The 14,643-nt window shown below is 32.7% G+C and overlaps 2 protein-coding genes across 7 annotated transcripts; one reads left to right on the plus strand and one right to left on the minus strand.

Annotated features, from left to right (window-relative positions):
* Nucleotides 1–1,816: 1,816 nt before the first annotated feature.
* LOC143198652 (uncharacterized) lies at nt 1,817–2,998 on the minus strand. The gene has a single exon (XM_076407995.1). It carries the CDS (start codon nt 2,925–2,927, stop codon nt 1,974–1,976), a length of 954 nt encoding a protein of 317 aa, XP_076264110.1. The 5' UTR covers nt 2,928–2,998; the 3' UTR covers nt 1,817–1,973.
* Nucleotides 2,999–3,441: 443 nt separating this feature from the next.
* Mgtor (nuclear basket protein megator) lies at nt 3,442–14,433 on the plus strand. 6 transcript variants are annotated; one of them, XM_076407777.1, is made up of 12 exons: nt 3,442–3,767; nt 3,836–4,279; nt 4,338–4,669; nt 4,890–5,082; nt 5,139–9,637; nt 9,700–9,885; nt 9,943–10,126; nt 10,409–10,774; nt 11,256–11,360; nt 13,599–13,729; nt 13,787–14,009; nt 14,064–14,433. In XM_076407777.1, the coding sequence occupies exons 1-12, from the start codon at nt 3,614–3,616 to the stop codon at nt 14,153–14,155; spliced, it is 6,909 nt and encodes a 2,302-aa protein (XP_076263892.1). In that variant the 5' UTR covers nt 3,442–3,613; the 3' UTR covers nt 14,156–14,433. The 6 variants fall into 6 exon arrangements, with proteins under 6 accessions (XP_076263892.1, XP_076263894.1, XP_076263895.1 ...); XM_076407779.1 differs by having other exon boundaries at nt 10,412–10,774; XM_076407780.1 differs by lacking the exon at nt 10,409–10,774.
* The last annotated feature ends 210 nt before the right edge of the window (nt 14,434–14,643 follow it).

Below are 14,643 nucleotides of genomic sequence, written 5' to 3' on the forward strand. Positions count from 1 at the left end.
GAAGGAAGGATAATTCTAAATTTTTCACTAATATGTCCATAACAAACACCATGACGTTGATATATTTGCATTGTGGTTTATCCAGGTAACTTACTATTATTTACTTGATCAACCCATTTTTGGAAAGTATCGAGATCATTCTTTGGGAAACGATGTCTAATTTCCGTAGTAGAATTTTACCCCGGTACACTACATCTTTTACTACACTGACGTATTGTCATCAATTTTTATATTATTACCCCATAATAATTAATGTAAAACAGAAAATATGCACAACGTAAAACGAAAATTTCGTGATCTAAACAAAAACCATAACCTACAAACAACAAACATAAAAATGGACGCCTATAGAAAATGCTGATTTCACACAATTTGATCGACCAATCACATTTCATGTTAGTGGCGGCACCTGCAATTTAAACTGCCAATCACAATTTGCGATCACAGCGCTACAGTTGATTGAACTAAACAAAACATTTCCCCAAGGTCGCCTATACCGTGAAATTTCTATTTTTTCTATGTCTTCTGACATTTGATAACATCTTTGTGAGAGGTTATATTGCTTTTTTTCCATCTTTGTGTTTAATTGTTAGAAAATTTGATGTTATAATGTTATTTTTGTAATTTTTAAAATAAATATTTGTTTAAATTCAAAATCGTAAATAACACTCATTTTCCAGGATGTGAAGATTCAAGTAAAATTAATTATTTTCCAAATGATTCTACTCTAGGGCAGCAACGGTTTTCAAAACTAAATAATTGTAAACTGCAGGACACCTTTTAAAATCCCCTACATAAAGTTTTCGAATAGTAAGGTTTAATCTTTGCATTTCAGACCAACTAGATGATTATGAACTTAAATGTGGAATATCATCAAGATGCAATTCCTAATTGTAATTTTAATAGCAGGTCTTTCATTAAAATGTACATGGATAATTGAATTAAAATACATAATATATTTACTAATTATTTCCCTTGACCCATTGAAAAAGAAAATAAGACTACAAGTTAAATAATGAAATCAAATGTTGGTCAACCCACGTTAGAATCTTTGAAGATAATTATAAGTACAATATAATATATAATATTTTATAATACAATATAATATATAATATTTTATAATACAAATATAATATTTTTTTAAAAGGAAACAAATGGAGAGTTTTGTAAACTGAAAATTATAACACATGTTTACCTGTAGATGCTTTTGAAACAGACAAATCTGTGCATTCAACTTCACACTGATAAAAATCAGACAGTATAATACCAAAAAGACTAAGTACTACCACATATATAGACAATATTGCAAGTAAGAAATATTTTATATACTTTTATGATTCTATTATTATGTTATAATATTTAAATGTTATTTAATAGTACCAGCAATCCATTTGCGAGGAGCTCTCTAGACTTTTTTTTTGGCAAATAATGTACGTAATCAAAATTCTCATTCAGGTATTGTCAGCAAATGGTGATATTTTTCAAAGGAATTAATTGTCTACAACATCCTGAGTAATAATTACCCAATAATTACATGTTACTTGGTGGATGGAAAAAATCTATAGGATAATTGTCCAATTAAGTACCTATAAAAATATATATATTAATACTAATAAAACTAGTATTTAAATAAAGTATTTTATTTTTTAATTCCCTGCTAATATAAATATTTTTTAATTTCCCATAATAAATAAACCCTCTTTATGGACCCTCATGTGACTCTGACCAACAAACTTTGGTTAGATCCCTATACTTGGGAGATCACATCCTGAGCGTGTCTATTCTACGATCTACTAGTTTAGTAAGAAAAAATAGATTCAAAAAGCAAAATTTATATTACGTTTTTTATGCTCTTACTGAACATGTACATATACTATATATACATCTATAAACTACATAAAATTAATATACAAATATGAAAGATTCTTAGAATACAATAAATATTTATTTGATTTGTAAACTTAAAGCTGGTGTTACGATTTTCCATGTATACATTCATAAATTTTCTTCTTCTTTTCAAATGCTGATTTGTATTGGAGATAAGATTTTAGAATTTCATTATATTCCATAGATGATATATGTTTATATTTTTTCTTCAAATCTATAAGCCTACCAATTTCTGCTTTTAATTCTTCCTGTTGATCTTTTATGTCTTTTATAAGCTCTGTGTATGCTTTAATAGAATAACTTGTTTCCATAAAAACATCTACTCTACATTTTTCAGTTGTTAACAATGACTTCAAATAATTTATCTTAGATCTAATTTTACTTTCATCAATCTTTTGCTCGGCCAGTTTGGGTACACTTTTTAATCTAAAATTCTTTAATTCATCCAAGAGATCCAACAACTGAAGCTGCTGACTGATGTAAGATTCTTGTTCAACAATTAGTTCCTTTTTATACTGCATTAATTCTTCATCCTCCTGCGATATTTTCAAAGGATCATCAATATCTTTAATATTTAACTGCGTGAAATCTTTACCCAACAATGAAAAATAAGCTTTCTTTAATTTTTGATATTTTGTTTCTAAATTGTACTTCAGGCATGTTGTCAATTTGTTACTTTCTGAATATGTCAGTTCACAATTAATTAATGGCACTCCCAGAACACCATTGTATGGTTGTAATTCTGAAGTATTTTCAGTCACACTAATTTGTGAAAGTTCTTGACTTAAAATTATACTTCTTATCTTGTTTTTCAAGTTGTCGTCCAAATTGTTCTCATCATCCAAACAGTCTTCAATTGCTTCCAAAATTATTTTATTTTGCCTATATTTCTCATTTGCAATCTTTAAAAACTCAATACAGTCTTTCATTTCCTGTTCTTGGGCCTGAACATTCCTAGTGCTTTTTGTTATATCCAAATAATCCCCTCGAGTCACAGACTTCACAACATCTGACATATTTTTAACACATAAAATAACCATTAAATTGAAAAATACAAACTGCCATATTGTTAAGCTTTAAAACTTAACCGATAAAGTAGATCATTTTTATATATACATTGCTACCACAATATTAAAGCATTAGCAAAAAAATATTTCTAGTATGAAGCTTAAAATGCCCTTTTAATTCAATTGATATAAATTTACTGATGAATTGTACGCTTATGTGTAACTTTTTGTAGAATTATAATATTCCTATCATGATATTTTTAATATCAGATTATATCTTATATTCAAAATTATGTTGGCTAAACAGTCGTTAAGAAATGTCATTTTCCACCGGAATGCCAAATATCGCTAAAATACGTCAAATAGAGGAAATTCAATTAAAAATTCTTAGTTTTCATATTTAGTTTTACAATATTTAATAATGCAATAGACAAAAAATATTGGCAAAATACTTTTTTATATTGAGAGTATTTTAATTTGTCTGCTTAACTTTATATGAGTGATCCTGTTAAATACCAACATAAATAAAACTTGCGAATATTAACTTTGGCAACGTAGCCTCGTTTACCGGCATGTTTTCTTCTGCAAAGTGAAAATGCGTACTGGTTCACATTCTGATGCTTCCCTATAAAATAGTTTAAACATACTTGTTTTTTATATGAGATGTATTGTTCTTAGTTGACTTAAACGATAGGTTAGTGTGCAAAGTATACAAAATAATGGATACATGCATTTTTGCTCCGGTTGTGAGTCAAGAAGAATGGCAAACTGTACCTACCGAAATTGGCAAAAAAATTTCAAAGTTCGTCAATGAAAAATTTGAAGAATTCATTACTTCGAAAGCCCTTTTAGAAACAAAGACTTCTAATTCAGGTAAGCTTTTCAAAATGGCCTAATTTAGTTTCGAGTAGGGAAAATCTTATTTAATAATTATTCAATAGAAAAAAGTTACACTGAACTTAAAGAACAAAATGAATCTGTCCAAACCGAGAATGAAGCGCTTAAAGCGAGATTGGAAGCAGCTAGCACTTCTATTACTGAGCTTGAGTCACAAGTATCCAAACTATCCGCTGAATTAATAAAGTTACAAAGTCAATCAAATCAGTTAGAAGCTGAATCAGCAGAATTTCGACATCAAAGAAATCTTGCAGTAGATGAGCGAGATGAACATCTTAAAATGATTCAAAGACGTAATGCCGAAATTGAGCGCATGCAATTAGATGTCAATACTTTAACGAAACAGTTGGAAGATGCAGTCAATACAAAATGTGAAGCATTAGCTAAAGCAGATGAAGTTGCTTCCATGAAGGTTACTTTGGAATATAAAGAAAAACGTTTAGAACAGGAGAGGTCTTTAATGAACAGTCAGATAGAAAGCTTGACAGGTAATAACATCTTCAAATATGTATATACACTTATATATTAATTCTTAATTATAATTAGGTGAGTTACAACAACGTACAGAAGAATTACTCAACATGCGACGTGACAACACATCTCGTTGCATTCAATTAGAGACCAAGTTAACTGAAAAAACTCAGGAATTGTCAGTAGCTAATGAACATGTTAAAAGTTTGACAGAGCTTAACCAGAATTTAACTTCAAGAAATGAAGAATTAGCTCAGAAGTTATTTTCACAAAATGAGACTCATTTAAAAATGACTGAATCATATGTATGTGAAATTGAAGCAAAAACTAAGATGGCAAATGCATATAAATCAATGTATGAAGAAAGTCAGCAGCATGCTCAGGAACTAAAAGATGCTTTAAGTGAGGTTGGTACACTTCATCTGAACTTAATCTGTATGTATTTAGATTTAGGTAAAAAGTAGAATTTGTAAATTTATTTTAATTGCCGTTTGTATATATGCACTAACATTAATAATCTAATTAAAGTACATACAGATATTTTAATTGTAATTAAAAGCAAATAATAATTTTAAAACAATTTACATGTTGGATTGTACAGTTACTTACATTATACTGCAATTTAAGGTTCAAGAGCTTTTGAAACAAGCCACTGAACAGTATGGTGATTTAGAGACTAAACATAAAGAATCGGTGCTTGCTAATGAAGAAATACTTGCAAAGAAAAATGACTGTATAGCTATGTTGAAAAAAGAACTGGAAACAGCTAATGAAATTATTGAACAAAACAAAAATGATACATTTGGAAAAAGTGTTGAAGGTATGGATAAACAATATTTTTAATAGAGTTATTTTTATTTTTTCAAATTTTACCAGGATTATCTCCTACTACTTCCGCACCTCCAAGACTGGTAAAATCTGGTATGACTTACACTGAAATGTATTCGCGTTATGTTTCTGTAAGCGAACAATTAGCAAATAAAGATGAAGAATGTGCTAGATTAAATAGCTATGTTACATGTGTATTAAAAGAAATTGAGCAAAAAGGTCCTATGATCAAAAAACTTCGTCAAGATTACAATGATGCTGTTGATGCCAATGAAGAACTAAAAGCTTCAAATGATTCCCTCTTAGCAGAACTACAACAACTCCGCGAAAGCAATTTGGAGAACAGAAGAATGGAAAATCAAGTTATGAGAGAAAATGAACGACTTAAGAAAGAGGTCGTCGATTTGTCTAGGCAAGTAGTACATTTACTTCAGGAAGTAGAACATTCGCGAATTGGTTCTTCTTCAATTTCTACTGATAACGATTTAAGTGACAGCGTAAGTTCTGCTGATATTATCACTAAACGATTAGTTACATTTAACGATATTGCTGATCTTCAAGCTACAAATCAAAAGTTACTAGCACTTGTTAGAGAGCTGAGTGAACGCCAAGAAGAGGCTGAATCATTTGATCCTGCATCTATAGCCAATATGCAAAAAAAACTAGAAGATTTAAGAGAATCTCAAAGTGAATTGTTAGAAGAACGTGACCAACAAACAAAAATGATGGCAACACTGAGGAATCAAAGGGATATGTACAAGAATTTATATACTCAAGCAACTAAGGGTGCCGGAGACATATCATTAGATAAATCCTTTTTAACTGGTGAAAATGGAGAAGCATCTAAGACCCAATCAGATGCAGACTCTTCTCCCAACTATGATGAGAAAATGCACGATTTAGAACTCCAAATTGATAAACATAAAAAACAAATTGAGCAATTGAAAGAAGAAAGTGAGACTTATAGAAAAGAGCGTCTAGATAATGAGAAGATACTTTTAGATCAAATTGAAACCATTAGATCAGAAGCTAAGGAGTTAACGAGACTTAACTGCAGATTAACATCTCAAGTGGAGTTAAATGATGAAAAATTTAAAGTGTTACAAAATAACATTGAGGTTTACAGGAAACAAATATCGGCTTTGGAGAAACAGAATAAAATATATAGCGAAGCACTAATTAAACATGAGCAAGCTGCTACCTACCTTAAAGATGAAGCTCTACAAAGTCAAACAAAATTATCCAAAGCAGAGGTAATGCTATCTAACATTCAAAAAGAAAATGCTCTGCTCAAAGATGCTGAAAGACGTCTTGTAAAAGAATGCGAAATGTATAAGAAACATGCTCACCAGCAAAACTTACTGCAAAGCAATATTGAATTGATTAAAGCCACCTTAGAAAGAAATGATGCCGAAAGCAAATTAAGACTGGAAGCAAAACTTGACGAAGCTCATCTGGAGTGTGCTTCATTACGCAGGAGATTGGCGGAAGAACAAAATAACTTCAGAACCTTGTCTGAGCATTTGGAGAAACAAGCTAAACATGCTACTGAACGCATGGAAGAAGAGAAAAAAGATGCTGACAAATTACGCAAAGAACTTGTAGAGGCTCGTGATGAATTAATCAACAAAACCACGTATATTGAGGAACTTTCCAAGAAACTTAAAAGTTCTGTGTTTGCGATACCGGACTCCAGCGCAGAAGGTCGTAAACTGAGGGAGTTAGAACAACAACTGACTGATGCCCAAGCTGAAATTAACACCTTGAAAACTAAATTAAAAACAGTGAAAGATGCTTCTGATGAATATTGTAGTATATCTGAGAGTGCGGAGAAACAACTTAAAGAGGCTCAAGATCGGGAACAATTATTAATAACAGAAATTGACTCCCAAAAACAAGTAATAAAAGAACTTCAAGAAAAATGCTCAGAATTGCAAGGCGAATTATCTATACATATGGATGACCAGGATATGGCTAATGCAAATATAAAAACCAAGTCTCAGCAGTTACAAGAAGAGTTAAATGTTCGTAATATGGATTTACGTACAGCAAGAGAGCAGTTAGAAAATGCTTTGAGCGAAATTAGATCGTTAAATGAACAATTGAAAGTAGTGGAAAACAAATATGCTAGAGAAGTTACCCTTCATTCAACTGATTTACAGAGTCTAACTGAATTAAAGGTAGAACTTGATAAAACCTTGGACATAAGTAAACGTTTAGAATCTGAAAAGATACGTGCTGAAGAAAACTTAGCTCAACAGCAAAAAAGTTCTGAAGAACAACAATGTATTTTAAATGAGGAAAGAGAGAAATTGGAAGAACGTTTTAAGAATATGGATCAGCAAAATAACCTTCTTTTGGATCAAATTCAACAACTTAATACACAACTAAATATATTACAAGCGCAGACTTCAGCAGATGCCCATAATAGTAGCGTTGCGTCAGCTGACATATCCCTCAATAGATCTTTAACGGAAGATGAAGTTAACTCATCTGAACAGTTGCTAAAAATAATAAAGTACTTGCGTCAAGAAAAAGATATTGCAGTAAGCAAAGCAGATATTATAGAAGCTGAACACTTTAGGTTAAAGTCTCAATTTGATGCTGTAACCCAGCAGTTGGAAGAAATTAAATCTCAAATCGAAACTGAAAGGCAGAAAACTGAAGTTTCAGTAGTATCAGGTGCAAAGCACGCCGAAGTGTTACGTAAATTGGAGACACTGAACGCCATTACTGACAGCAATAGAGCACTAAGGCAAGAGCGCGATGATTTGCTGGCAGAAATGACTGCATTGAGAGTTCGCGCGGAAAAACTTGAATCCGAAGTTGCTCCACTACAAGAAACAAATCGTGATTTAATGACTAAAGCAGACCAAATGCAGACAGAAAATATATCTTTACGAGGAGAATGTACAAGATGGAGACAGAGAGCTAATCAGTTAATAGAGAAAACAAACCGAACGAGTCCAGAAGACTGGAAGAAACTTCAAACAGAGAGAGAAACTTTGGCCAAACAACTTACTGTAGAACGAGGAAATAATACTAAGCTTACTGATGACAATAATGTTTTAAGACAGAATAACCTCAAGCTTGAAGAACAGTTAAAATCACTTAATGCACAAAGCCGAAATCAGAATGAAGAAATTAACTCATTAAGAGAACAGGTCGCAACTATTCAAAATGAATTGACACAATTGACTGAGAACTTAGTCCAACAAGTCCAAAGTAACAATAAATTAATAGAAGAAAATCGTGTACTTACAGAAGACAGTGCTGGAAAAGAAGTTACCATAACTGAATTAAGAAACAACTTCACCCAAGTGCGTAGAATTGCGAAGAAATATAAAAAACAGTATGAAGATCAACTTAAGGAGGTTGAAAATATGAAACAGAACGAGCAAAATCAAAGTGAACAAGAACCAAACCCAGACAAGCAAACTGAATTGTTAGAGCAACAACAAACAGAACATGAAGAAAAGATAAATCAATTAGAAGCAACTCATCGTGAAGCGACAGAACAGCTTAACCAACAAATATCTAGTAGTCAGGAACAAATTGAAAACTTTAAAAAAGAAATTGATAGTTTAAAACAAGCCAGTTTAGAAACCGAAGAGAAATATAAGACTTTATTCAAAAATGCCAAAGAAAGAATAATGAGTCTTACTGAGCAAAATGCGAGCCTCAAAGATGAGCTTAGTAAAAAAGGTAGATCAGAGATTGATGGGGAATCATCCGGTGAAAGCATAAATAGCAATAACGCACATCTTGAAAAAATTACACTCTTACAACAAGAGAAAGGTGAATTAATTGAGAAAATGCAACAAGATAAAGAAACGCATGTTGCAGAAATTGAATCTTTAAACCAAAGGATAAACCAATTAGAAAGAAAGCTTGGCCAACAACAAGGCTCAAAACCAAGTACAAGTTCAGCATCAAATGAAAAAACATCGACAGAAAGACCAACAGCTGATATCAAACCAATGGCAGGTCATTCAACTAACACTCAAACTCAATCAGTACCAATACCTCCATGGCGCAGCGGTGCAGAAACCCCCTTAGCCAGCATAAGACCTATGTCCCAACAGTTAAGAACTGCAGCCGTTTTGCCCACTACCCAGACACCTAGTGCTGTTGTAGTTCCCCCACAGCAACAAGTTCATACCACAGGATCTTCATCAATTGAAGCTTTGTCCAGTAGTCCTACGTCTTCTCACACAGATTACGTTCCAGCAACTAGTTCAGCTAGTTCTGCTATGTTGGGACCTAGACAACTAGCAGTTCCACCCACTCAATCGTCTGAAGATGATGATAGCAATATGCAATTACAAACGGCACCTCAACAACAGGCTTTAGCGGTGGTGTCCCCTAGAGTGGAACCGCCATCTAGTGGTTCTACCCAAGAGCAGGGCACTAGTTCAAGCAGCTCCAATACAGTCACCACCACTCAAGCCGGCTTGAAGAGACAACGAGATTCTGATACAGAAGTATGCCAAGGACAAGACCAATCAACAAAAACTCAGCAGCAGAATAAGAGAACACGTCTACAGGTACACATTATCAATATTATTATATTAACTAAAATCTATACCTGTATTTTAAAATATTTCAGCAACAAGGTACAGTGAGTGATAGTGGGATTGAAGTTGAATACCAGGTGCCAACCAGCAGCCAGCGCGACCATGATGATGACAATGTAATTGTTGTTGAAAGTGATGATGATGGTGGTCCTGATGAGGGCGAAGGGGATGAACAAGAAGATCCAGATGATACTGAGGGATATGATATAGAAGGAATGGTATAGTCTTTATTCCAATGATTGTATCGCATTTCTACATATTTTTTTAATATTAAGGAACAAGATAACTATGAAGACGCTGATTGTCAAGAAGTAGAAGATGAAGAAGAAGGAGGAAATGAAGTCGAAGTCATTGATGACTCTAGTGAGGTCCCAAACCAGAGTGAAACTCAAGAAGGACCGGATGTTGAAAATACTGAACAACAAGCTCAATCTCAAGCTATCAGCAGCGGCACTGATGGTAAATAAATTTTCGATGCCACAGATTTTTTACATGCAAATTATTTATTTATCTAAAATTTGGTGAACTTAAACAAAATTGAATCATATTAATTAGTTTTAAATAGAAAACATTTATTGTGTAAACTATTAGAAAATTTCATTCAAATTCATTTTAAAATTATTTGTTGATTTTGAGAGTAAATTTGTCACGTCATTAATTTGGCTTTTTGTTTCGATATAAATAGTTTATATATTTGTATGGCGTTTTTGTAGTTCTATATTATTTTTATTCCGCTTTTAGTAGCAAATATAGGTACGTTTAGCGACAACATCGCATCGACTTCGGTTGCCCCAGGTCCATCGTCAACCCGTTCAAGATTAGTAGCACCTCTCCCTTACCGTCAACCATTGTCTAGTCTACTGGACGAGGCTGGTTTGGATGATGGCATCGTACCATCGACTCCGACGCTCTTTGTGCCACGTCGTCTGGATGGTTTCGGCGAAGCAGTCAGTTCACCCCATGTGCCATCGAGCGTCGGTGGCCGTTTTACATTTAATGAAACATCTCAGGCAAGCGGGCCCATCGCTCACGGTGATCCACACGGTAGTGGCACGAGCGAAGCGGTGCCTGAACATCGTCTAGAAGTACCACAGGCTGACGACAATAGTAGGTGTACAGATAGTCTCTGAGATGGCCAAGTTTGACCACCGGGTCCACATCAAAGCAACGACGAAAACCATTCTTATAAAACTAATCAGAAAATTCAAGCACAAACCAATAAGAAGAGGTCGATTTTGGATTTTGAGCTTATTTATTTTAAAGCTGTTACATAAAAAATTCTTATACCAAAATTCTAATAAAACAAAGGTATTAATAAGAGTTTTTTATATTCCAATAACACAGCTATTTTGATATATAGTAAAAATTATTTATTTGAATTATTTACGTAATAGATTATTATCTGTTGTTTAGATGTGTCTCCCAAAATTTCATAACATGAATTTGGTTTGGTTCATCTTTTAGCGCAGCAAAATTTCCTCATATTTGGCTTCCAAGTTTTTACAAATTAGCAGAAACGCCTGCAAATTTGGCCAGCCCATGGACTAGTAGGGCACAGGAGAATTTTAATAATGAACTGTTGTTGCAGGCACCGGAAGAAGCGTACCTACAACGCCATTACAGTCGTCTCCGCAAGAATCTATACCTGTTGTAACTGAAGATCAAAACGAGCAACAGACGACCCAGAGTGACGGTAAGTGTTTTGTTAATATATAATGCATGAAATCCTCTCATTAAAAGAAATAAGCTGTAATGTGTATATCGCTATATTTATTCAACAAACATAAACGAAAGATATACATGGTTATATTGGGTGTATATTCAAATATTGCAGCATTCTTTCAAAAGCTTGTTATAATTTTACAGAAATTCAGTATATTTAATCTTTTTAATTATAATGGGTTGAGGAAAGAATATTTCAGGTTTTTTAAATATTTTTCGAAGCAACTGTATTCATATAAATTCTAAACACTAATCGATGATATATGTACCGTTTTGCTCGACATTTTGCCAATTTTCTAATAAAACCATTATTATCTCACTATAAAACTTCTGTGATTTGGTCAAAAGCTGCTCAAATAATTTCCACAAGTCATTTTTAAGATTTTAGATCATCAAGAAGTTTATATGATAGATGCATCTAAATTTACGTTATCACTAAAGATATGTGATACTACTAATCAATTCTGGCTGTTTTTTTACTCGCCTGCTTCAATCGCATTAGTTTACAATGGAGTGAGTCGGGTTGGCCATTTGTTGGGCTCGAGCTTTTTCACGCATTACTGTCCTACGTGATCTACTTTTCATCGTCCGTAATCATTTATTTCAAAAATATTACCGACCTTCTGTTGATATCCAGTCTTATGTGGAAGGTTCAAAACTGTTTGGAGCAGATGTTCTGTAGCAATGTATCAAGATGAAATATATCAGTCTCCCTCGATATTTTAATGAATTTGATATGCTCATTTAATGAATGGCCAACCAAAGAGAGATTCATGAGCCTTTCGGACATATCCCTTTTTGGAGGTAAAGTTTCAAAATATAACGAAAATCACCTGTTGAAATCCCCATTCCAAGCGCAATAACGTCTAGGTGATTAAATTAAAGGGAATATATCTAAGGAAGAAAATGATCTATGGGCGTTACCTTTCAATTGAGTATAGCCTCATTAAAAAATATTACAGATACGCGACTTTAAAGTCACCTACTAGGAAAACATGAAATTACTTTTTTCCATAACCAAATATAATTTATAGAAGATGAAACTAATTTTAATGGTATTCAAGTCAACATTTATGTAGGAAAGGACTGAGAAAGGTCGATGTTAGATGTACTTTTATGTAGACTTATTTATTTTAAGATGACACCCACGTAACCATTCTTAAATAAAAATAGTTTGTTACAATTATGAATGAGCCCTTGTAATTGGTGTTGGATGTTGTCATGATTATTAGTAATTTCACTCGTATCGATAAAGCTTTATCATGATGTATTGTTGTAATTCTTCTATGATGCCTTCGTTTAGGCAAGGATTTTAATTCAGCGATTTTTCTTTTCCAAAGTTGAGCGGTCAAGGCACATGGCGCTTCCCAAGTAGCTTGAAGTCCAACTGAGGAAAAGAGGAACTACTATAGAATATTAAATAGCATGTCAAAGGAATAATGTTCATTTTTATTTCAATCTTGCCGAAATTATGTGTTTTTATTTTCAACAACCACATTGATTTTTATATTGAAATATTAAAAATGGCAATTGCATTTCTGATTTATAGATAATAGTGTATTTTATAAATTATCAATATCTAGAGATGCATTTCTTATTTAAAATTCTCAAAAGGTGGTGCTTTTGAAGATTTTATATTCTATACCTGAGTACAGACAATTTTTATTATTTAGCTTATGCAGTATTGAAATTAGTCATAATCATTGTTATTAGCGGCTATTAATATATAACGATATGATCATATATAGCAATTAAAATTAAAGTACCTCTCAATAATCAAAGAACACAAAAAATGTTAATACATTAAAGCATCGAAATTTTCTCTCGTTCACTAGCACCCCCTTTTTATAATTTTTATTATTTTAAACATTTTTTACTAAAACCTTGTGAGAAAGTGTTTTACCCGGTGTCCCATTAATTTTATGCGTCATTAGCAACTATATATGCAGGATAAAACACTTGTTATTTATAACGTATACTAGATTCAATACTTTGGTGTATAAGATATATGTAAACAAAATTTATTTTAAAAACAAGTCACTGCCCATATTTATTGGACATTCTTTTCACCATATATGGATTATATGTTTAATGGCGTGAAATAAAATTTTATTTCTTAGATTGTTTTCTTAATTATTATGAATACCCGAATGACAAATTGGTAATTTTATACTATAGAAAGCCACGAAAAATTGAGTTTTTCTTACAGCTGAAGCACCACAAGGATTGGTAAGTGGAGGCGATGAAAATAGAAGTGAGGCAACATCAGAGGAGATGCCTAATCAAGCGGGAACATCCGAAGAACCTCGTGATAGAGTCGAAGTTGAGGGCGACGATGGGGTAACAGCATCTGCTTTTAATACGCGCTCTAGTTTTATATATTTTATATTTTTACAGGTAAGCTCGGAAGGTGAAAAACAGCCATCAACTGAAGAGGGGGAGGAAGAAGGCCGAGAGGCCGAGGCCTCTCAAAGTACAAATTCTACTAGAGCTAGAACCCTGAGGAGTATGGGAAATCCGGCTAGAAGATCGCCTAGAATAACAATGAGTCAAAGAACGAGACAGGCTCCTACTCCACTCGTTTGGGGAGACCAAAGAAGCCAAGCTTCTAGGCATAACGGTAAATTGGTTCATTTTATTTGTAAATGATACATATTGAATGTGTGCATTTCAGATCGAGGCAGAAGTCCGCCTAATTATGGCAATCGCACAGTGGCAAGAAGAACCCGCGGAAGACTTCAACGGTCCTTTGGAGGACGTTTCTAATATTAGCTGTTACCTCTCATTCCATATACACTAAGATGTAACATCCCATTGTTTTCAATATTTAAAGTTTTGTTTATTGTATTATATAGTTCTCTAAATGTGTATTAATGATTTGCGTTTATTTGTGTTTCTCTTTTTTTTTTGTAAAAAGTTAGATAATTTTGACTGAAATTTTTTGAGTAAAAGTAGGAGTCCAAAATAAAACATTAATGTAAAAGTTATTTAGCATTCATTATAGTGTGGTATAGTATTAATATACACTTTAAAGTTATTCAAAAGTGATTTTTATTATATATCTAAAAACTGGTACTTTGTTATAATTAAGTTTACCTAATCATGATTAATATCAATCTAATCAGTCTAAAAATACCCGTATGTTTTAAAGAACGAGTCTTTTTTAACACTAATTTAAATAAATCAACATAAATAATAGTATTTTTATACAAAACATCGAATTTCATGAAATGCCCATTTGAATTTGTAATTTT

This window comes from Rhynchophorus ferrugineus, unplaced genomic scaffold (assembly GCF_030347505.1).
Source record: "Rhynchophorus ferrugineus isolate W39M unplaced genomic scaffold, kcgeb_rfMv2 rfM6, whole genome shotgun sequence".
NCBI lineage: Eukaryota > Metazoa > Arthropoda > Insecta > Coleoptera > Curculionidae > Rhynchophorus > Rhynchophorus ferrugineus.

Excerpts from the sequence above, each read along its gene's own strand:
- LOC143198652 (XM_076407995.1), bottom strand. The coding sequence starts at position 2,927 with ATGGTTATTTTATGTGTTAAAAATATGTCAGATGTTGTGAAGTCTGTG.
- Mgtor (XM_076407777.1), top strand. The coding sequence starts at position 3,614 with ATGGATACATGCATTTTTGCTCCGGTTGTGAGTCAAGAAGAATGGCAA. Across the intron at positions 10,127-10,408 it reads TATCAGCAGCGGCACTGATG|TAGCAAATATAGGTACGTTT; the intron begins GTAAATAAATTT and ends TTCCGCTTTTAG. Across the intron at positions 11,361-13,598 it reads ACAGACGACCCAGAGTGACG|CTGAAGCACCACAAGGATTG; the intron begins GTAAGTGTTTTG and ends TTTTTCTTACAG.